The sequence below is a fragment of the Protopterus annectens genome, chromosome 12.part0 (genome assembly GCF_019279795.1).
Source record: "Protopterus annectens isolate FY-2018-M chromosome 12.part0, PAN1.0, whole genome shotgun sequence".
Classification (NCBI taxonomy): domain Eukaryota; kingdom Metazoa; phylum Chordata; order Ceratodontiformes; family Protopteridae; genus Protopterus; species Protopterus annectens.
This window is the reverse complement of record NC_056746.1, coordinates 1,262,133,090-1,262,158,194: the sequence shown is the minus strand read 5'-3', so window position 1 is coordinate 1,262,158,194 and position 25,105 is coordinate 1,262,133,090. Positions and strand designations below refer to the sequence as shown.

The window sequence follows — 25,105 nt, the reverse complement described above, 5'->3', positions numbered from 1 at the left end:
GTCTGCTTTAAACCTCTACCTAGAAAACCAGCCCCTTAAACGGTTAGCCCTTAGAATGGACCCCACATCGGAGGCCACATCCGAATCTCCGAGCAAGAAGGCCAAGATTCCTAGGTTTTATTCGCCTGCTGCTTCGTTACCTAGTGCCCCGCCAACTGCCGGTCTAGGAGTTGGAGAAACCGGCAGATCCGTCGACTTCAACGACGTCTTTTGAGGAAGCCATTGCACAGCTGACAACCGGCACGTCCTCGGAGCTTACCCAGACGTCCACAACCGTCGATGTCGAGGGGGGAACCAGATTCTGTGGTACCTCCGACTGGGGAACCAGGCTTCAGGAATGTTGACCTCAAAACCTGACTCCAGGCCAGTTCCTACTTCCACCCCAGCCAAAAAGAAGCAGAAAACCAAGCATACCTCCTCCTCTGCAGAAGCCCTACCAGATTGGCAGGCCTTCACGTCCTCTCTCTTACAGGCTTTTATGGCCCTTAGGCCTTCAGCCTCAACATCCACTACTGTGCATTTACTGAGTCCTGGGCCTGCATCTGCCTCTTCCCTTCCACCCTTGACCTCTCAGGTTAGGGAGGAAGAGCATGATTCTTCCCTTTCTTCCTCAGAGGACTCTATTTCATATACATCCCAGACAGCTTCCCTCCAGGAGTATTTTTCTCCTGATGAGGAATCTGTGGAAGGGGATTCTCCCCTGAGGATGTTACCTTTGGTGAGACCATCACCAAGATGAAAGATTACTTAATATGGGATACTTCCCAAATGACCGACACCCAGAAGAGGTACTTTGAGCTGGTTCAAGTAGAATCCCCCTCTCCTTCGGCTGTCCTTCCGGTTCTACCTTTTTACTTGGATGCCTTTAATTCAGCTTCTATAGCCCCAGACTCCCAGCCACCGGCCCCTAAGCGCCCCGACCGCTTCTATAAAGTGCCAGAGGAGCAAAAATTCCTAGTTAAACCACCCTTGGCGGACCCAGCTGTGATTACCACCACTCCAGATAAACGGTCTAGACTCTTGCCTTCCGCCCCCCTCCTACCCACGGATAAAGATAGCAAATATATGGATAGGATGGGAAAGAAGGTATACACATCCTTCACTTTGGCTTTCAGAGCCATAAATTATCAAACCCACATGACTAAGTATGCTCTAGACTTAGTGTCTCAAGTCTCCTCCATGCTGGCTTCTGTTCCTGACAGTCCCATTAAGGCTGACATTTCCTCCAAACTGTCCGAGGCAAAGCAAGTAGCCAGGCACTCCATTAGATGCAGCTAGGATGCTGCAGAAGCATCTGCCTGCTCTGCAGCATCTGCTTTTGTCCTCAGGCAATACTCCTGGCTCAGACTCCAGAATCTACCAGAAGACTTCAAGTCCAAGATCTTGGGCTCCCCCCTGGAAAACAGTTTCTTTTTTAGAAAACAATCTACAGACCTCAAGAATCTGCAGGGAAAAAAGTAAAGAATTGCAGGACATCAAACATCTGCTGGTGTCCCCCATTCCCAAGTATTACAGGAACTACCCTGCTAAAACCACTTTTGTAAAGTGTAATCCTCCACAGTCAGCTGCTTCCTCTTCCAGATCTAGAAGAGAGGCAAAAAGACCTACCACATCCAGACCTACTGCACCACCTCCTCAGCCCAGACGATCCTTTCAGGACAGAGGAGGTCCCAGTAATGTGTGACTGCCTTGCCCCACCTGCAACTTTCTGCACGCCTTCCCCACTGTCTCCCCTTCTGGCAATCCAACATTACAGACCAGTGGGTCCTATTCATTATCTAAAAAGGGAACTTCCTATCCTGGAAAGAAAAAACACCCAGGAAAGGTATTCCATTTCCCCCCAAAAAACAAATTCATCTCCTGCCACAAGTTTTGTCAGACATGTTAAAGCTAGGCAACATAGAACCTGTCCCCTCAGGACAGGAAGGAAAGGGATTCTACTCCCGTCACTTCCTGGTCCCTAAAAAAGATGGCCCCTGGAGGCCCATCTTAGATCTCTCCTTTCTAAATCTCCACCTTCATGTACCCACCTTCAAAATGCTGTCACTTATTCCAGCCAAGGCCTTTATGGCCACCTTGGACCTAAAAAAAAGCCTAACTACACATACCCATCAGGACTTCCCACAGACAATTACTGCGTTTCTCTGTCCCTTCCTCTCATTTTCAGTTTACTGCCTTGCCCTTTGGTTTATCCACTGCCCCCCGAATGTTTACAGAGTGCCTAGCCCCAGCCATTGCCTTCTGCAGAACCCAGGGAATCCAGATTTACCAATATCTGGATGACATCCTAATACTAGCAGAGTCAAAAGATACCCTGTCAAGGCATCTGTTCTTCACCATGTCCCTTCTGCAAAATTTAGGGTTCACCATCAACCTCCCAAAGTCCTCCTTGAACCCAGACCAGGACAAGATTTTTCTAGGCTGCAGATTCAAAACGGACAAGATGAAGGTCTTTTTCCCCGCAGGACAAGCTTGTCACTGACTTCCCACTTCAAGGAAATCCTGCACTCCCAGAAGGTGATGACAAGACAATTTCTTCATCTCCAAAGCTTAATGGCAGCAGCCATCCCCATGCTACCATTGACCAGAATGCACATGCTACAGTGGTACCTCAAAAACATTTGGTCCCAACACCTACATCACTTAGAGCAGATTATTCCCCTCCTTCCCCGTGTATAGACAGAAATCAGCTGGTGGATCCAGCAAGTCCAACTAAACCCAGGTCTCCCACCCCCCCCCCCCCCCCACACACCAACCCAAACAATGCATACAGATGCCTCAGATTCAGGTTGGGAGGGTGACACTGGCATCCTACAGGGTACAGGAAAAGTGGCACCCTTCTCTACAGGCCAAACACATTCATGTCAGGGAAATGACAGCAGTCTTCCTAGCTCTAAAGACCTTTATCCCCCTTCTTGTGCCATGGGTGCTTCTGATAGTGACAGACAATATCACTGTTATGTGGTACCTCAACAAACAGGGAGGAACAAAGGCCTATCAGCTGTGCAGACTGAACCTGCTGATATGGGACCTAGCCTCTTGCCACAGCTTGGTCCTGCAGGCCAGCTACATCCTCTCGCAGAGCAAGCAAGCAGATCTCCTAAGCAGGACTTCCTCTCCACAGCACGAATGGATGCTGGACAAGAAGGTCTTCCTAGACACAGTCCACTGGTGGGGTACTCCACAAATAGACCTGTTTGCCCCCCCCCCCCAGAACAGGCAGCTGCAGACTTTCTGCTCAAAGACCTACTCCCCTCTAGCATGTGGAGAGTGGATGCTTTCAACATCTCTTGGGAGGGGAAGTTTCTTTATGCCTTCCCACTCTTCCCAATGAAAAGTCTTCCTGAAAATAAAGAAGGACAAACCAAAAATCTTGTTAGTGACTCCCTACTGGCCAAGGCAGCACTGGATGATGTTCGTGTTTCACTGTTGCAGTCATTACATTTGGGTAATCTGCTGGCATGTTGCCCTCAATCGGCCTGATTAACAAAGTCTTGGGTCCTGCGTTGGTTGCTGTCCCTTCTTCCATGATGTCAGGTCGCCAGGGGTATAAAACATGCAGCCAACGCCATTACATCAGTCTTTCTTGCCGTGCGGTGGCCGAAGCAGTTCGCAAGTGCCGATCTTCTGACTCCTGAAATTTTCGTTTTCAAGTTTCAGAACCGAAGTCTTCAACTAAAAACTAAGTACCCCATTGGGGGAACTTTTTCTTGCTCCTTACCGATGTCAGTAAAAGTTAATAATTGCATTACTTGTGGGAAGCAAATACCTCATAAGGATTTTCATTTGTACTGTATTCCTTGCCTAGGCCCTGACCATGACGTACCTTGCTGTCGGTTTTGTGCATTATTTAATCAGCGCACTATCCGTCATCGGTACATTTTTGCATCTAAATATTTCGGTTTGATTATCCAGAAATGATGTCGGTTAGCCATCTGACTACCGGAATACCGAAAAAGCACAAAGAAAAAGACAGGTCGTTGAGGTCCAAAACTGCAGACGATGCTTCTCCTAAGCCAATCGCCAGTTCGCCTGTACTCAGTGAGGTGCTTTCGCAGCCCCTGATACCTGCTATTTCTGATTCGCAGGCCTCTACTGAGACCCATTCAGAGTCCGGTATGCCGCGTGATGCTTCACATATGGAACCCGCGGATGTCTCTACCTTGAATGGGTCCGGAGCCGCTGAGCAGGCACTGGCTTCTAAGGGTGTATTCAGGCCTACAGACTTGCATATTAAACCGACTCTAACTTCAATCCTAAGGCCTAAATCTCAATCTATGTCTAAAGAAACAATGCCCAGGCCACTTGTTCAGGCCCCTATACCTAAAAAACAGATGATCAAAATGGCTGAAGATTTAATTACTCTAATCAGGGGTAGTCAACCCCCCCCCCTCCAAGAGGCCTAGGATTGAACTTGTCTATGAATCTTCTCATCAGGACTCTGTTTTTTCTGACTCTCCTAATGATCTGGATTTGTCCATACCTACCTATGAGGACTCTGATGCAGAGGATTCCATTCCCTCTGCTTCTCCACCTGAGGATTTCTCTTTTGGGGAAACTCTACATACCTTAAGGGAGCATTTCCACTGGAAAAGTCAGAATTTCTCTGAATCCAAAAATAGGCTTAGGGATTTCCTTCTTCCTCGGCATAGGCCTTTGGCTATACCTCCTGTACTAGACATTGTTGGTGTGTTTTCGGAATCCAGTATGGCCCCTGATTCCATACCTCCGGCCCCTGATTCCATACCTCCAGCCCCTAGCAAACCGGACGGGTACTACAGGGTTCCTGAGTCCCACAAATTCCTTTTCAAAAATCCTGTTGCTGACCCCGAAACCATTTCTCAGGGCCCAAAGGGCATTAAGGCTTCTACTGCTAAAAATCCTACCCCTTCTGATAGAGACTCCAGGGCGCTGGATAGATGGGGTAAAAAGGTTTATACTTCTGCAACTTTAGCAATCAGGGCTTTAAACTGTCAATTCCATATGCTAAAATATCAACAGCATATCATGGGACTGCTTAAACAGAAAATGATGTTGATTTCTGACTGTGTGGAGAATAAAGATTTGCAGGATTTATTGCATTCAGCTGAACAAGTTGGCAAACATACTTTGCAATGTGGTTTTGATTCTTTAGAGGCCTCTTGCAGGGCTGCTGTTACTGGGTCTGTGCTTAGAAGGCATGCTTGGCTTAAGGAGCAATCTCTGCCTGACTATGTTAAAGCAAAATGTTTGGATGCTCCTTCACAACAGGACCGCCTGTTTGGCAATAAGGCTGGCAATTACGGGAACATTTCCACTGGGAAAGTCAGGATTTCTCTGAATCAAAAAATAGACTTAGGGATTTTCTTCTACTTCCTCAACATAGGTCTTTGGCTATGCCTCCTGTCCTAGACATTGTTGATGTTTTTTCAGAATCTAGTATGGCTCCTGACTGTCTGCCTCTGGCTCCTTGTAAGCCAGGCAGATACTACAGGGTTCCTGACTCCCACAAATTCCTTTTCAAAAATCCTATTGCAGATCCTGAAGCCATTTCTCAGGGTCCCAAGGGCATTAAGGCCTCTACTGCTAAAAATCCTACCCCTTTTGATAGAGATTACAGGGCGCTGGATAGATGGGGTAAGAAGGTTTACACTTCTGCAGCCTTGGCAATCAGGGCTTTAAACTGTCAATTTCATGTGTTAAATACCAGCAGCATATCGTGGGACTGCTTAAACAGAAAATGATGTTAATTTCTGACTGTGTGGAAAATAAAGATTTACAGGATTTATTGCATTCATCTGAACAATTTGGAAAACATACTTTGCAATGTGGTTTTGATTCTTTGGAGGCCTCTTGCAGGGCTGCTGTAACTGGCTCTGTGCTAAGAAGGCATGCTTGGCTCAAAGAGCAAACTCTGCCTGACCATGTTAAAGCAAAATTGTTGGATGCTCCTTTACAACAGGACCGTCTCTTTGGTAATGAGACTAAAGAAGTTTTAAAAAAGATGGAAGATAAAGCTAAATCTATGCAAACTGTGAAAGATTTCTTACAAGTGCAACCTCCAAGATTTAGTAGGTACTGGCCTACTAAGAACTGGTCCTTTCCAGTTCTTCGAGAGCCACTCAAGTCAAACCCAGACATTCCAAAGGCTCCAGGTTTCAGTCACAAGAGACTTTTAGAACAAAACAGTGGGATGCCTCCACCTCCAAATCTGGAAACAACAAGGCACCTCCCTATGGTAAGCAGTCTCAGTGACTTCCCTCTACACTTAACAAGCACTTACCTTTCAGCCACTCCTTTGGCGGGAAAACTGGCACTTCATGTAAGAAACTGGCAACTTATAACCCAGGACAAATGGGTTTAAAATATAGTATCCCAGGGATACAGATTTCATTTCCACATGTTGCCAATTCCAAACGGATGGCCAGACCTGCCCCCAAATCAATGGGCAGAGGCCCAGAAACAAGTACTGTCTCTCATGAACATGGGAACTATTCAACCAGTCCCAGAAGAGGAAAAGGGACAAGGTTTCTACTCAAGACTTTTCCTGGTACCCAGAAAAGACAAATCATGGCATCCAATTCTGGACTTATCTACTCTAAACACATTTCTGGACATTCCAAAATTCAAGATGCTGACTCATCAACAGTTACTTCCTATGCTAGGCAAAGATGCCTGGTTGGTAACTCTAGACTTAAGAGGCTTACCTGCATATCCCAAGCAGGGAATCTTGCAGAGGATACCTCCGCTTCAAAGCAGGCTATTTGCATTACCAGTTCTCTGCACTGCCCCTTGGCTTATCTACTGTGCCCAGGGTTTTCACATAGTGCCTGGCTCCATTAATTGCATTTTGCAGGCAAAGAAATATTCAAATATATCCATACCTGGACGATTGTCGGATTCAAGCAGAAAACGGGGACATTCTTCAAAAACATGTGATGTTTGTAAAAAAAAAAAAAAAAAAAGTCCTAACTTGTCTAGGGTACACCATAAACGAAAAGAAATCACAACTGGTACCCTCTCAAAACATTACATTCCTGGGTGCAAGCTTGAATACAACTACCCAGATGGCTTACCTTACACCAGAAAAGCAAATTCATTTGGTGACTTACTTCAAACAGGTGGCCACAAAAACCCTGCTATCTGCAAGACAAATTCTGCAAGCCTTGGGGTTCATGGCCTCCTGCTTTCTTCTAATTTCAAATGCAAGACTGCCTATGAAGAAACTTCAGTGGTACTTAGATTTTATGGAGTCAGCATGGTCACAGCCTGGAAACAATGATTCCTATCACACCTTGCCTGCAACTAGAGTTCCTTTGGTGGGCAGAGGCCTGCCATCAAAACAAGGGACTGCCATTCACTCCACCCCCTGCCGCCCAAACCCTAACTACAGACAAATCAGACTGTGCTTGGGGGGGGGGGGGGGGCTCATCTGACAGGGAAGTGCATTCAGGGCAAATGAAGCCCAAATCAAATCACCTTCATATCAATCAAAAGGAGATACTAGCTGTACAGAATGCACTGACAACCTTCAAGGACTACCTTCATCCAGGACAATTAATGATAAAGACAGACAACACCACAGTTATGTGGTACATAAACAAGCAGGGGGGTACACACTCCTACCCCCTTTGCAGACTAGCCATGGCATTGTGGAACACTGCTTGACCTATCAGATTCAACTACAAGCTCAATTCCTTCCAGGAAAGCTGAATACTCTGGCAGACGAACTAAGCAGAAATTCTCATGGACCCACATGAATGGAAACTGGAACCACGGATTTTCAACATGTTGACACGCAAATGGGGGAGTCCAGACATGGATCTTTTTGCCTCACCCCAGAACGATCAGCTGGACAAATTCTGCACAAGAACTCATCACAAAAAAGCCTGGAAAGTGGATGCTCTATCATTCAGCTGGAAAAACCCATCAGTCTATGCATTTCCCCCTCTGCCTCTGCTCTCCAACGTTCTACTAAAAGTCAAACAGGACAAGGCAAAAATGATTTTGATTGCTCCAGACTGGCCTCAGCCAACACTGGTACCCACTCCTGCGCAGTGCGTCACACCTTCCACCGTGGCACCTGCCTCAGACACCTTACTGTCTCAGCAGAACAACCAAATTCTGCACACTCAGCTCCAAACTTTGAATCTTGCAGCGTGGCTAATCACCTAAATTCACCCTTGGCATCTCTCATCAAACCTGTGATGGATATCATTTTGGAGGCAAGAAGGCCTAGTATTAGAAAATCTTATGCTGACAAATGGAAAAAATTCTGTGCCTGGAATCAATCACAAGGGATAAGTACAACAGTGCCCAATATTCCTCAGATTTTACAATATTTAACTGAGATGCTTCACAGGGGCCTGTCCTTTTCTTCCATAAAAATCCATGCCTCAGCCAATTTAGCTCATTACAACACAGAACCTCTCCCCTCTTCTCTCATCCTCTGCTAAAGCAGTATCTCAGAGGGGCCAAAAACCTAAGACCACCCAGGAGAGCTCCAGCCCCTGCCTGGGACCTCAATTTTGTATTGGAAAAACTCACTCTCCCTCCTTTCGAGCCAGCTTCTACTGCAGACTTAAAATTTCTCTCCTGGAAAATAGGTTTCCTTTTAGCAGGCACTTCACTTAGAAGGATTTCCAAATTACAGGCTCTTATGGCAGTGGAGTCTTTCATTATTTTTCATGCGGACAGGGTGTCTGTCAGGACCAATCCATCCTTCATGCCTAAGGTGGTATCCATTGTGGCTCTTAATCAGACCATTCATTTGCCAACTTTCTTTCCCAATCCACAGAACAAGGGGGAACAGATTCTACATTCATTGGATGTTACACAGACAACTTAGATTTTACTTAAATAGGACACATTCTCAAAGAAAATCTGAACAACTACTGGTGGTATTTGCTGCAGGGGCAGCGGGAAAGGCTATTTCAAAGCAGACTATTTCCAAATGGATAAGCCATTATACTCGTTTCTGCTATATGCACTATGGTAAAACTATCCCCCAGGGGATCAGATCTCATTCCACCAGGGCTGCATCTACTTCTACAGCCTTTCTTAGAGGTGTTCCTACCAGAGCCATTCTAGAAGCTGCTACCTGGAGCTCAGTTCATATGTTCACCAAACGTTACCGTTTACCTTTCTTCTCTAAATCTAGAACTGGCTTTGCCTCTGCTGTCCTGCAGGGCCTTATAGCTGGTCCCAATGCTGTATAAATCCATCCTCCCAACCATAGCTTTGGGAATCTACCCAAATGTAATGACTGCAACAGTGAAACACGAAGAACATAGTACAGTTGTGCACATTTACCATAAAGGTAGATGTTGGAGTGTATTCACTGTTGCAGCCCTGGTTACCCTCCCTCCACCCCCTGTTTTTTCTCTTACTATGCCTCTTCTTACCTTTACTATGCTTAAAAGCCTTTTTGGTGTATTTGCTTTTGTTTGGAGGTATATATTTTTGTTTTTAATTACTTAAATATTTGGCTCCCCATTTGGGGGGCACCTGACATCTGGGACAAGAAAAACTGATGTAATGGGGTCGGCTGCATGTTTTATACCCCTGACGACCTGACGTCATGGAAGAAGGGACAGCAACCATTGCAGGACCCAAGACTTTGTTAATCAGGCCGACTGGGGGGCAACCTGCCAACAGATTACCCAAATGTAATGACTTCAACAGTGAAATGCACTCAACATCTACATTTATGGTAAGTGTACACAACCGTACTTTTCATCCATCTGGGTTACCTCATCTGGACGTTTGAATCCTAAAGCTAACCGGATGGTTTCTCTACTTGTCGGCTGTTAAATCCAAGCTCTCCTCCCAAATGGTCCATATTTTTACTTTTTTACAGAAACTATTCACTGTAAACTTTTATAAAAGTAAATGGAAAAGTTTCTTTATTTGGGCTTCACAGAGAAATTTAGATCTCTTTTCAGCCCCTACACCAACAGTATAATTTCTTGCTTCCATTTTCCATTGTACTGCTAGCTGTTCAGCTGTCAAGTTTCAGCTGAACAGTTACTCAGACTCTGCCACAATTTGCTGTGAGGCAAAGGTTAGTTTGTTTTTTGCTTTCCTATATTCTGTGTTGCTTTATTGCCTCCTTCTATTTTGTATATTGTAATTAATTTTCTTTACACTGTTTCACTTGTGTTCAGCTTTTAATTGCATATTTAAAATGGGAAAGAGACCACAACTTTCTCTTGTGTCGCACAGAAATTCTCCCACACCCTCCCACCCTTGTGCTGTTGTGTTTTTAAACTCAAATGTCTTTCTTGTTGCCTGCCCCTTATGTTAAATTGACCACATATCTCCTTCCTTCTCCTTTTTCATTGGCTAATGTGAATATGCACAAAATTAGCATGTTGTGAAATCACTCCCTTTCAGCTATTTAAATTTATTATTGGCCATCACACTGTATTCCAAAAAAACAGAATACAAAACGCCCACCCCTCTCAATCTGTTTTGATTTTTTTTTTAAATTGCTGGCTCGCCACTTCGCTAAAGCTTAAGTTACCCCCTGTTTCATGTCTAACTGCTGAGTGAACACTGCAGCTCTTAGGATATTAACCCATTTTTCTATCTTACCTTTAAAATCTGCAACATCTGCTCCAATCCTACCAATTACTGGCGAGCCCAAATGCTGCCTCTCAGCAGTCATCTTCAGATTAGTACTTCTGTTTAGCTTCTGGTGAGAGAAGGAGAATAGGAACATTATTTCATGGGGATTGCTGATTACCTGAAAGCCTAATAACTGCTTCATAGGTGCCAATTTGGAGTTTTGTGTTTATATTTTGCTCTTGGTGAAAGAAGGAGCAGAGTGCCTAGATTCCGGACTCTCTTCTGGTTGGGAAGTGAGTATCTGTGCTTGGCCTTCTTGTCTGGTTGCTATTCAAGGCATCTACTAGGAAAAGGCTACAATAAGCCTACAAGACAGTTGCATCATGTGGTACAATACTCTGGATCAGCAAACAGGCTGTGGCCTGCATCTCATTTTAGGATTGGTGCTACTGTTTTGCTTCTGGTAAGAGAAGAAGCAAAAGATCATTGTATCCCAGCAGAGTGAAGCTGAGATGAGAGCAACACTAGTAGTAGTCAGGCAGAAGTCATTGACGTGACTCTCTTCTTTTCATCATTCTTGACAAGCTGATTCATTCTTTTCAGTAAGTACTGCATGATTTGCTTCTAACTTCAGAATATCTCCTTAAGTACCTTATCCATAAATCATCAGGCTCTTATTAGTTTCCCCTCAGGTGTTTGGTAGTGCCCTGTATAGCCACAGACACTTAAGTTGACATTTTTCATGTAAAAGCACCATTGGAATTTCACCAATACCTAATTTCACACTGTCCCCAGAGTTGCAAGACAGATACTCCTGACATTAACTTATGTTCTCACTCCAACTGTCTAATCAGTTAAAAAAAAAAAAAAAGTCTTGTTGCCATGGATATGAACTTTACCACTATCTCTGTTAGCAGCTTGGTGAATATGGGCATCTTCAGGCAATGTAGAAGTTGCTTCATGTTTACTGACAACCAGTTAATTCTCAAACAGATATGGCATGTGAGAGATTTGTATACACAATGTCACTGGAGGCAAAGCTCTGACATAAAAGCATGCCTAATGGAATTAAGGTTGTCAATTGTACAAATGCTGCATCCATCACACACAATTCAAAGCAGACACAGACCCACATATGCTGTGGCACTTAATGCAACTTTCCTAAACCCCAAAGTTATCCTAGACTTAAGTACACATAACATACACCCTCAACAACCCTGAATGCTCTCTTTCAAAACACCCCCCACATCAACACATACAGGCACATCTCATGGAGCCTCTACTTCTAAGTCCATAAAGCAAGCCACCACAGAATCCAACATTCTAGTCATTGGAGACTCCATTGAGAGACACAGAAGTTCCATCTGACCATGCTGAGTAAGGAGAAAGCCACGGTCAGTTGCTTATCGGGGGCCAGGATCTGCCACATTATGCATGCACTCAGGACTTTGGACCACAAGTACCATTATAACTCCGTCATAGTCCGTGTGGGTATAAATGTCCTGAGACGTACCTTCCTTGACTTTATGAAGGGATACATCATGGAGCTCTCAATGTGTGTCCCAGGCTGGCTTAATATTGAGCAGCATTGTCCCTTCTCCAAGGATGATGCCACAATATGAACAAAAGGTGACTGACTTTAATAATTGATTTAGTTTCTGCTGTCATTCTAAGAGGTTGCAGTATTTGTCAGCATGGAAGGAGATGGTCAGCAGACCACGCTGCTTTGCCAGGGATGGTCTGTACCCTCTCCCCTTTAGGCTTTCGAATAATCGTGGAAACATTGTCCTCCCCCATAGTGCCTTTTTTAGACATTGCCAAGCTGAGAGTACTTCTGACATAGGAAATCAAAACTAAGAAACTGTAAATGTGTTGCTGCTCAGTTGTAGGATTCTAAATAAAAACTCCACTTTCTAGAAGCTCTCTTCATACTAGGGAATGCTGACATCTGTGTAGTTACTAAGACGTGGTTTAAAGCTGCGGAGAGCACACTGTGACAGTGCAGTGTTATAATGCCTTCCACACATTTAAACCACCTACTACACATACAGAGACCAAAAGTGGAGGTGTCTTGGTTCACATCAAAAATGAATGTACCTCAAGGCTGGTCAGTTTGGCCAATGCAGTTGAGCTTCTCCACTTTTAAATCACCATAGGCAAAATCCAGTACCACTTCTTTGCAAGCTGTGCTCTCTTTATTACCAGAATAATGAGAAGCAGAGACTCCTTCTATTAGATGGCTCATTTTTTGTTGCACAAACTTTGGTATTTCCTCCTTAGCCTGTTCTGCATCAGAAATATATTTGATCCTCTAAGAGAGAATATTCTGAAGACATACTTGCCTCTTGACATTCCTTGTTTGCTGGTACAAATTTGCTTCTCTTCTGCCTGGTGTACAGTGAATACTCATTTTCCAGAAACACTGTACTGTCTACAGTTTTTAATATTTTGCCTTTCTGCCATAGTTTTGTCAGGATCTACTCTCTCTGCTGGTATGATTGTATCTTTACTAATACAAGGTATTGGCTGCTTTCTCATGGTCAGATTTGGCGCATGCACTTGATGTGCCTTTTCAATTAACTCTTGGTGTAGAATACCAGTCCAGTTGCTTATTTATGCACTCATAAAATTGAGTCTGTTCCTTCTAGTCTCTGCTACAGCAGAAAAATCTCAGGTTTTCTGTCAATGCTCCGTCCTCTTAACGCTTCAGTTTTTTGAAACTGCTGTTCTTTTAAGACTCCTACTCATTTTCTTCTTGCCGACCTCTGATTTTGCAATTTTATCAATTTAGCTGATTAGCTACTTGAAGCTTTTTCCCATTTTTCCATCCTTTTGTTATTTGAGTTGATAAATTCTTTATTTTATTTATTTTAATCAGCTCCTAATATGTTAGTTTTCAGTAATTTAGAGGGAAAAAGTCAATATCTTGTACCAAAGCTGGAGCATGAACTTTTTTGCTGACCCAGCTGCAGGTTAGATGTTCTTCGTGTTTCACTGTTGCAGACATCACATTACACCCCTGACTACCTGACATCACGGAAGATGAGACGGCAACCGACACAGGACCCAAGACTTTATCAGGCCGACTGAGGGCTACTGCAAGCAGATAACCCAAATGTGGTGACTGCAACAGTGAATGCACTCGAACATCTACATTTATGGTAGGTGTACACAACTGTACTTTCCCAGTCAGTGGTTTCATCTTCAACAGTTGATTTTCTTTCAGACTAAGTTTCTTCTTTGCTGGTATCCAGGCACTGTGCACGTACTAGTCAGTAACTGAGTTTTATTAAAGTTGGCAAAATTACTAGCCCTTATCTCAGTTTCTTTTTTTTTTTTTTTTTTTTAACACTGGGAAAGCTGAAATTAAGCTGTTGATCAGTGTGCAGCCATGTTACGCATCTTCCTGGATATCAGCAGTCTTCTAGTATAAGAGGGGGCTCTGCTTGCCATTGCTATCTGTGGTTTGATCGTACCACAGGAAAGCATCGGCATTGCTGAGTATCATCAGTCAGCCAAGAATGGCTTCTAGAGTGCAAATAACTGCCCCTTTGCAGAATTGTAGTTCATAGCTGTCTGGTATAGATGTCAGTTTATAAAGTTACCAGGTTAATTTCTTGTGTAGAACAAATACTCTATAAAGACTTCTATAGACAGTCTTTGTTTTGTGTAAGCCTTGAACACAGTGCCACCTTTTTGCATGAATTGGGCTAGGCTCAACCAGAAAAAGCACCAAACAGAGCAAAAAGTCTCCAAAAGTATTTGCATGCGAAAAGGCTGTATCTTTTTCAGGGAGACACTAGTGTTTGCCAGGTTATTCATGGGCACCCTACTTAAGTGTAAAGAGAAGTGATAGATATAGCAGATGGGTCCCATTCATGGCTGGCCTGCATACCCAGACACTTAATACAGACTCCTCAGCTGTAGCCTTTGGGGCCCAGTTTGGGAGTCTTAGAATTCAAGGGGCATTAATATCGGAGGTGGTGGCTGTAATTTCCACCATAAAAGTCTTCCTACAGACCTGGCGGGCAGGGACCCAGCACAGCATTCAGGGGTTACATCAATAAGTAGGTGAGAGCCCACTCTTAAACAGTCCATGGAGTGATATTTGGCCCAGTAGTCATGACTGACCCTCAGGGCATTTTCATTCCATCTCTAAATACTAAGGGCATTTTCATTCCATCTCTAAATACTTTCCTGACATATTAGGTGAGATGAAAGGAAGCACACCATTGTGTATGAATGTTGAGCAGGGACTTTTTCCTGACCTTCGTCCACAAGCAGGGTGCATCAGAAACGGATCTTTTTTTTTTCCAGAAAACAATTGAATGCTTTCTAGCAGGATACCAAACAGAGGCTTGGGCAAATCACCTCCTCCATTTGTTGAGTGAATCTGTTTCTATATACATTTCCTTCTTATCGCTCTTCTTGGGGTCGTTCAGAAGATAAAGAATAGACCAGAATGCCTCTAGTAACACAGTTTTGGCTGAGGCAACACTCATTCCTTCTGCTTTTAAGCATGATGTGGACGGAGTCTCTGCCACTGCCTCAGCTTGGGAACTCTTACCCAAGTTAAGGTTTCACTTGTATACCCAAATCTGTAGATCCTAAGGCTGACAACATGAATGAAACACATCTGTAATTGTGTTTTTCTTCCTGTGCTAAAGTTGATCACAAGAGCCTCCCTCCTCAGAGCATGGGCTGTCTGTGATGATATGCCTAAGTAGGAGAGGAAGAGATGGATGACAAAGTTTCTGCTCTAGCCATTTTACTATGTAATCCTACCCAGAAGAGGAACAACCTGGAAATTAATCTTGCTGTTTGAAATAAACATTTGTGTCATGTTTACTTCATCCCTATCTGGCTTGTACTGCTGGTATGAAGGAGTGCTAGTGTGTTTTCCAGATAGTATATAAAGTTAAGAGCCTGCACGAACACATCACCATAAAATTCCAGCCTAGCTCAGGCTAAGGCCAGCCTTTGTGTGATCTGCCTCTTGAAAGACCCTATCCTGTTTGGCATATTTCTTGGCAAAACAGTTTCTCTATGAAGATCCTTATTAGAGACCCAAATCTACATCAGAACATTAACAAGAAACTCTGGAGGAATCACTTCCTAACATCATATTCCAAGCCTATAGAATAAGTTGCCAGTACAGGTTAAATATGCTACTACTATGACTACCTTTATGGCTAGTGTTTGTATGGGTAGATACAAATTAACACCAGGTTATCATGTAAGACCTTGCTTGATTTGAGAGATAAGCAGTATTAAGTGCTTGACAAGGATGTCAAAAACTTTTGTTTGTCTACTTAAAGGTGTATATAATTAGGCATCTTGTTGATCCATGTGATTGCTTGCCTAGTATTATTCTTGTGTTCTACAGTTTAGTAAATGGGAGATAGGTCATCACAATATTGGCCGACTAGGGAAAGGAGGAAACACTGCATGAGCAGCTCTAATAATCTGGGGGAGGTTAGTGTGCTACTTTGCCCACCTGGTAGAGAACAAAGGATAAGCTTGCACAGTTTAACTGTGGTTTTAATCTTTGGAATTAATGCACAGATATTACATGTCATTAAATAAAGACAGAAAAACAAAATTAGTGAAGTGGAAATTAAGTGATGCATATTATATTGCTAATGCAGAGTTTGTATTGACAGCTTTAAAATTTTTGTCTGCTTACCAGATTACAGAACGTACTCAATGTGTAACCCACAGAGTATTTTTCTTTCAGTAGTCATGTCATCATGGTATGGTTATAGATGCTCACATACATTAGAGCATCCATGGTCAGTTCTAGTGTTGCACTTAATCTTGGATGCACACCTCTCAACTGTACAGATTTTTGCAAAATGTCCAGATTTTGGCCTCATATTTTGGTCCATTTTTCATAAAATTGAGTTTTTTAGCAAATTAGTGGCAAATCATTACAGATTGAAGCTAGAAAATAATGACAGACATTTGAGTTTGACTTTGTATCCTTCAGAAAATTCTATTCTGGCAAATTTCTAAGTTTGTGAGAACAGTATTTAAGAATGGTCCTTATTTTGGGCTTTTGTCCCACTTTTATTTGACTTTGTCCAGATTTCTTGCTCTGAGAGGTTGAAAGAGGTATGTGATTTGTAGTAATAGTTTAATGAAACAGTAATCCAGTGAAACTTCTTTTTTGTGTGTCTGTGTTGATGTACTAGCTTAGGCCATTTTGAGTGTCTTGAGTTGTTGTGTTGTCACTTTTTGGAAATTTTTTGCCAGCCAATTTCCATCTTTTTGTGCTGTAGCATGATCCTGCATGCATTGGTGGCTAGGTAGCACTTCTGACTTGCAATTTTGCATTTGGCTTCTTGAATATTTAAGTAACTACAGTCAGTGTATTGAATATAAAGTTCATTCTTCTAGATTGCCTAGTGCAACATTCCTTAGTCCTGAAACAGCTTAATAAATGTGGTTTTTGAAAGAGAAGTCCTTAAACATTCCTTAATTCTGTAGTTTTGTTTCACATTTTATTGCTGTCATCCTGTATCCTTCAGCAAGATGCGTAAATCGCTGTCTGCCTTACCGCTTAGGGGTAGCTAGTGGACAGGCTGACTGAATGGCAAGTGTTTAAAACAAAATCACATATTGAAAATGATACTTGTCTTACATGAGTGTTCGTGGACTGTTTTCTTTCATAACTATTTTTTTCTCATTTTTCTAAAGGTGGTCAAGCAAATGTTCCTGTACAGAATCAGATACAGTTATCTCATGGTCCTTCAAATGTGATGCAGTCTAATCTCCTGGGACTTCATAGCAGCATCAACAGCCAGCAGGCTGGTGGTAATGGCATTACCTCTGGGAATATGGTCAGTCTGCAGGGACAGCAGGGGCAGCAGCAGCAGACTTCTCAGCTAACTGGAGTGCAACAGCATTTGGTATCCTCGCAGGGTCAGATTGTAAACATTCAGGCACAGGCAGGCTTAAATCCCCCAAGTCAGATGGTGGTGTCTCGAGGTCAGCTTGTTTCTCAGGGACAAATGATGGTTACATCACAAAGTCAGGGCATTGTCCAGGCACCACAGACAGCAACTCCACCTAAACAGCTGATTCCTCAGAGTCAACAAATGATGACATCCCACGGGCAGATAATAGGATCTCAGGGCCAGACCTTATTGCAGCAGAGCCAAATGATGGAGCAAATGATGACCAATCAAATTCAAGGAAACAAACCGCCATTCAGTACCCAGAACCATTCAAACGTCTTACCAAACCAGATTATAAGGGGACCATCTCCTAATATTCAGGGTGGCATGGTGCAATTTCCAGGGCAGATGATGACTCAGCAAGGTCCTGTCACTGTCAGTCCATCTCAAAATATTGGTATTCAAGGACAAGTTTTGAGACCATCGTTAAGTGGAACACATTTGACTCAGCAGCACAGTGATCTCTCAGCACCATCTGGTAGTGATGTTGGTCTTTCACAGATGCTTCCTGAAGCATCAATGCAGCAGTCAAGTCTAGTGTCTGCACATATGCAGGCGATGCAGGGACCCAGTGGTTCTGGGAATCATTTTGCTGGTCATGGACTTCAGTTTAATGCACAGTTTGGTGGGCCAAATGGTAATCAGATAGCTTTAGCAAATTCTGCTTTTCCTGCTAACAAAGATGTGACCCTGACAAGTCCACTTCTCGTCAACTTGCTGCAGAGTGACATTTCTGCAGGACAGTTTGGTGTAGCTGGTAAACAGAATAACCAGAATGTTACAAAACCCAAGAAAAAGAAGCCTCCAAGGAAGAAGAAGAATGCAAATCAGCCTGTGGAAGAGCAACTTGGGTAAGTTTACGCTGCATTACTTTCTGTTTCTTGAGTATGCTTTATGATTATCCTGGTTTGCTTTGGTAGCACTAGTATTTGCATAAAGATTATTGCAGTAATTTTTCGGAAAACACAAATTAAAATGTTAATAAAGAAGCTGGCACTTTTGGCATAGCACTTCAAAGACTAGTACTTCTTGTCAACTTCGTCTTGGGCTTCAGCACTGAGTTTGGCAGTCATGTGCTGCAGACTCAGATTTTGTCTTGTGTATTAATTCCCTGTTGTCCGGCCTTGCCAAGTCTTGCATGGGCACACTTCCCCAACTTGGAGTGCAGTACACTCTTTTTCGAAGCCTAGTGCATTTGCTTGTCTTGATCACTTCAGTTAACCCCTAGTCATTTATTTATATATTTATTCATTAATTCATTCACATGTGTTTACCTGGGTGGCCTGAAAGCCCCTTTTCAGTGGTTGCCCGGGTAGAAAAGCACCACACAAATTACATATGCTAAGTTTACAAAAGAGAGAGTAGTGCAAGTCTAACAACAATACAGTGACTGTCAGTTATTGGTTATAAGAAAAAAAATGCATGATATGCCAATGAGTAGGGACTCTTAACTGTTACAGCCAAAAGAGAAAAGAAGTGAAATTCCATGAGCATTAAGAACAGCTGAGTAGAGCTACTGCAATACAGAAATGGCTTACTTGTGTTGTATGTGTTACAGATATGGTTTATCCTTTTTTAATTTCTCCCAAGTCTTTTGGGTTTTTAGTACTGTGATGGAATGGACATGATTCCTTAGTTAAAGGTATGATCAAAGTTCATGAAGTTAGAATTGTTTCATTCTTTGATGTTGGCCAGTAGGGCTCTTCATAGCATCTGCAACGTGCAGAATTGACGACTCCTGCAGTTCGTACGGAGTTACATATATTGGTAGCATGCCTAAGTATGACTATAGGTTGTTTTTATTAGACCCATTGCTAATTAGATGGCTACTATTGGAAATGTCTGGGTATCTTTCTTCCACATTGCTGTCATTTCTGTCTGCAAATTCTGATATTTTATGACTTTGTGTCTCTGTAAGTAAGACACTGTAATCACTTGGTGTAGAAATTTTAATGATCAGTGTTACTTTTGTCTTTCTTTCATGGACTGCTGTATCTGTTTTTCTCTCCTCTATTTTTTGAACTGCCGGCAGTGGTGATCTAATGTGGTGTACACGTCTTTTTCTGTGATGCTCTGTGGTTCATTTTTCCAATGCTTCTCAGCTACTTTTGTATTGTAGTGTTTACTGAATCCCCACACAACAGTCTAGCCACATTATCATGCCTTTCAATGTACAGGCCCTCTGCCATGAATGTATCCCATAGAGCAACAAGATTTGTGACCGTTTCCAATTATTTCTTTTTATGGAACCTACATTTGTCTGTTTCTCTCATGCATTCAGTGGACTGTGTAAACCATGTATGTAGTCCACTGTTCTGGCAGACAAAATTAATCAATCTTCTTTTGGTTTCAGCTTGCTTTGCTTTAACCATTCCTGTGTCAAATTTTGATCAATATGAGGTTGTTTCAGGAATGAGCCACGGTGGTGCAGTGGTAGCGTTGTTGCCTCACAGCAAGAGGTTATCCCGTTCGATTCTCGGATGGAGCGCCTTCTGTGTGGAGTCTGCATGTCCTCCCCGTGGTTGAGTGGCGTTCGAAAGACGTGTAGAATGGGCGTGCCTTCGTTGAAGGTTTGGCGTCGAGCTGGCACAGTAAAAATCTACTGCCAATCATTAACGGACCGGAGTTCCACTGTGGTGACCCCTAACCGGAAAAAGCCGAAAGAAGAACAACAACATGAGGTTGTTTCAGGAGTCCTCTGTACTTGCCGCAATATTTATTAATTTTCCAAATTTCTTTAATTCTCATCTGATCCTTGTATGCTTTCGTTTTTTAGAATATCCATTTGCTGTCTGATTGTCTACTTTGCTTTGGTTTCCATTCCTGCTTGACACTGGAATGCTTCTGCTAATCTAAGCAGATCAGTCGTCATAGACTTTTTTTTTCCCCCCTCATGTTTCAGAACTTTTGCTATGTTTGGATGTGATGAGGTCATCAGATGTGTGTAGTTCCACAACTGCACATCTACAACTGTAATTAATTTCAGGGGGCCCCATACCTCCTTTAGAACGAGGAATACATAATCTTGGTGTACACTGTTTTATGTCATTTGATAGGCGTGAAACTTTTTTTTTTTTTTTTTTTTTTTTTTTGTTCTCTTGTCCAACTGATCCATTTCCTTTTGGGGCCAGTAAGTCCCCCCAAAACTGCAAGTTTGAAGAGGAAGAACAAATTAGATGTCAAGGTTGTTTTCAATATTAGTTTTAGTCCTCTGAAATGTTCCTTGCTGAGTTTTATTCACATTTGTTTTTTGCAGATTCTTCATCAGTTCCCACATATTTATTTACTTCCTTCTGTCCAAGTTCCTTTATATCACATTCCTCTCCCAGAATGTTATTTTCTTGGTACTGCAACTTTCCTGCTTTAAGCATTGGTCTAGCATACTTATCAAGACCAGATGACATTCTTATATCATCTGAGAAAGTTTTAACCACTTGCAATTGTGCTTTCATCTCCTCATCTGATGAACTATACAGTTTTAAGTCATCCATAAAAAGTAGACAAGTCTTTAAGTCAAGCTGTTTTCTGAGTCAAATTGTAACCAAGACCCAATGTGTTAAGTAAACAACTTAAAGGGTTAATGGCAAGACAAAAGAACAACAGTGACAACGCCTGGAATACCCTTTTTGAATTTTTATCCAGTTTGGGCTAATAATCTGCCCTTTTTCATGTCTTAACTGCATGTGTGGGTGGTCGTGATGTTGGGGGAGGAGGAGGGAGAAAGGCTCCCTTCACTTTATCACTGCATTCTCTCAGAGGTGCTGTCATAGTAAGTGTCCAATGGCAAGTCTTCACTGCATATTTCTTAAATTTTTGCTTGGCTAGCTCGACAGAAAAAGGATTCTTAAACGCTGAATCTGAAGAAGATGCGATAACTACAAGTACTATAAGATTAATATCTCAAGGTACCTGTAGTGCTATTGGGGTCCAGATGGAGAGAGGAAGAAATCTGCAAGAAAAGAATAGTATTGGTGGAAACAAATTCAAGTCTTGGTGAGTACCTTCACATGGTGGACATCATTTTCACAAAATCTATTCAAGATGACATTGATTTATAGACTGTGTTTTATATAACATGTGTCATGTAGAGAGGTAGGTGAAAAAATAGAGAGCTGGACACACTGGTTCCAGGATAAAAAAGTGCCCAATCAGGGTATACACACTGATTTCAGGACTGAAAAAATAGCAGTATAGAATCCTAAAGACAAGGAAACATTCCTATAATGGGGTTAGGCCAGGCTCATTAGATGGCACCCCATTGTAAGCCACAAAACCCAAAAGCTAATAGGTCAAAAAAGAGTCATAAAGATGACAAAGTAGACTATTAAGGATTAGAAAGAAACTGTTATTATGCAAGAAGAACAAACAAATGTACAGTAGCAAGAGACCGACGCATGAAAGTAACATCCAAAAAGTGTTTTAATGAAGCGCTTTTCATCCTGTAACAATCACTTGGACGACTTCAGATAAAAACAAACATATTGCCCTCCCTTTTAAATACCCCCCTCCTTATACAGTTGTGACCAAACACGTCATTCATTAAAGAGAAAATACTAAAGAGTTCCCAATGAATGTATATAAAAGTAGTTAAATACACACATACACATAAATTCACTCTGACATAAAGACTAGTTCCCAAGTTGTATTCACCGTCTAAGATTTTTTAATTTTAATAGGTAACATATTGAACTTATGTCATTAAGACCTGGGGAACATATATGCATTTTAGGCAGACTTGCCACAAAAGTTCTTGATACTCTAGCTTTACTGTTGTTGGTCTACCCCTTGGATCTATCTGAACTTGATCAATCACTCAAAATTTAAGTGAGTCTGATTTACATTAACATGTTTTGCTAATTCAGTTTGTTTTATTTCTGCTAATACTGTACATATGCTCATAGATTTGTTGTTTTAATTTGCATTCGTTTTTTCCAATATAGAATGAAGGGCAAAACTGACACTTTGCAAGATATACAACCATTTCAGAATTACAGATGTTCATAGTGTTTCACTGCTGCAGTCATTACACTTGGGTTATCCTGCCGTCAGGCAGTCCCGCAGTCGGCCAGAGTTCCAAAGTCTTGGTCTGGCGTTGGTTTCTGTCGCTTCTTCCCTGACGTCAGTGCGAAAGGGGTATATAAGATGCAGCCGACGCCATTTTCTTCAGTCTTTCTTGCCGAACGGTGCCCGAAGCAAAAGCAGTTCGCAAGTGCCGGTCGGCCAACTCCTGAGATTTTCAATTCGAATTTCAGAACCGAAGTCTTCAATAAAGCTAAGTACCCCATTGGGGAAACTTTTTCTTGCCTCAGACCGATGTCAGTAAAAGTTAATAATTGTATTTCTTGTGAGAAGCAAATACCTCATAAGGATTTTCATTCTTACTGTATTCCATGCCTAGACCCAGACCACGACGTCACTAGTTGTCTGTTTTGTGCTAGATTTAACAAACGCACTATTAAATGTCTGTTTGATTTTGCTCGCCATTACTTTGGCCGAAGGTTCAATTATACCATGCCGTCGGAACAACCGACGACTGGAATACATAAAAAACGCAAAGACAAGGATAAGGACAGGCATCCGAGGCCCAAAACTGACGATGAAGCCTCTTCTAGGCCAGTCGCCGGTTCTCAGTGAGACGCTTTCGCAGCCCCTGACACCCGCTACATCAGAGCCACAGGCCGCCTCCGACTCCCACGTGGAGATGTCTAGGCCTCTGGAAACTCAAGGTACTGGGCCTATGGAAACTAACCCCTCAGATGGGTCCGGAGCTACCGATCAGGCATCGGCTTCTGAGGGTGTTTTCAGACCTTCACAACTGACCATTAAATCTACAGCCAAGTCTAAAACTCCATGAAAGACTAAGAAGCAAGTACAGCATTCACCTGGACAGGCCTCCATGCCTAAAAATCAGATGCTTAAAATGGCCGAAGACTTAATTACTCTGATCAGGGGTTCCCATCCCCCTCTTGATAAAAGGCCTAGGCAGGATACAGACTATGATTCCTCTCACCAGGTTTTCATTTCTTCTGATTCCTCTTCAGACCAGGGATACTCTTTACCCCCCCTATGAGGACTCTGATGCTGAAGAATCGGTTCCTTCAGCCTCTCCTTCTGAGGATTACTCTTTTGGGGAAACTTTACATACCATGAGGGAGCATTTCCATTGGGAGGGCCAGGATTACTCAGAATCCAAGAAAAGGCTCAGAGACTTTCTTTTATTGCCTCAGCACAGGCCCCTTGCTATTCCGCCAGTGTTACATATTGTGGATGATGTGTTCTCTGAATCCAGTTTAAATTCTGATTCTTTACCCCCTGCTCCAGTCAAGCCAGACAGGTACTACAGAGTCCCTGACTCTCACAAATTTCTTTATAAAAACCCTGTTGCTGACCCAGAAACTATTTCCCAGGGTCCCAAAGGGGTAAAGGCTTCCACAGCTAAAAATCCAGTTCCCTCTGACACGGATTCTAGAGCATTAGACAGATGGGGGAAGAAAGTTTACACTTCTGCAACTTTAGCAGTGAGGGCTTTAAATTGCCAGTTTCACATGCTTAAATACCAACAATATTTAATGTCTCTGTTAAAACAGAAAATGCTTACAAGTTCAGAACATCCTGATAATAAGGAAATGCAGGATTTATTGCATGCAGCTGAACAAGTGGGAAAACATACTCTGCAATGTGGTTTTGATTCATTAGAGGCTTCTTGTAGAGCAGCAGTTACAGGATCTGAGATACGAAGGGATGCTTGGTTAAAAGAACAAGTTTTACCTGATCGTGTTAAGGCTAAATTATTGGATGCTCCTTTACAGCAGGATATTTTATTTGGTGTTAAGGCAGAAGAGGTATTAAAGAAAATGGAGGATAAGGCAAAATCTATGCAATAGGTGAAAGATTTCTTACAGGTACAGCCACCTCGATTTAGCAGAAATTGGCCCTCCAAAATTTGGTCCTTTCCAGTGTCAGACAGACCACAAAGAAGCAGATACAGACGCCCAAGAGGCAGATCTCAGCCCCAAGGCTCTTACAGACCATGACAGTGGGGTGCTTCAACCCCAAAAGGAGGGGAAGACAAGTCACAACCTCATAGGAAACAGTCCCAATGACTTCCCCCTTCAAATGCCAAGCACTTACCTTTTGGAAGCTCCCTTAGGGGGAAAACTAGCACTTTTTTCACAAAAGTGGCATACAATCACCCAAGACAAATGGGTTCTGAATATTGTGTCTCAAGGTTACAGGTTCCACTTTCACACACTACCAAGGCTAAAAGGAATGCCAGACCTGCCACCAAATCAATGGGCAGAGGCACAAAAACAAATTACAGCCCTCATGGACATGAGAGCTATTCAAAAAGTGCCACAACAGGAACAAGGACAAGGATTTTACTCAAGACTTTTCCTGGTCCCCAGAAAGGACAAAGCCTGGAGACCCATACTGGACCTTTCTACTCTAAATACTTACCTAGATGTTCCGAAATTTAAAATGTTGACTCTTCAGCAGCTTCTACCCATGCTGGGCCAGAAGGCTTGGCTTGTTACTTTGGACCTCAAAGAGGCATACCTGCATGTCCTTATCAGACAAAATTGCAGAAGATACCTCAG

The 25,105-nt window shown here is 42.7% G+C and overlaps 1 protein-coding gene across 2 annotated transcripts in view; it reads left to right on the top strand.

Moving 5' to 3' along the window:
* The window catches only part of NCOA6 (nuclear receptor coactivator 6), a 1,393,760-nt gene that overhangs the window by 672,058 nt on the left and 696,597 nt on the right, over positions 1–25,105 (top strand). For both annotated transcript variants that reach the window (XM_044090286.1, XM_044090285.1), the window contains exon 5: positions 17,248–18,358. In XM_044090286.1, the coding sequence (XP_043946221.1) occupies positions 17,248–18,358 (1,111 nt within the window). The remainder of the gene's footprint in view (positions 1–17,247; positions 18,359–25,105) is intronic.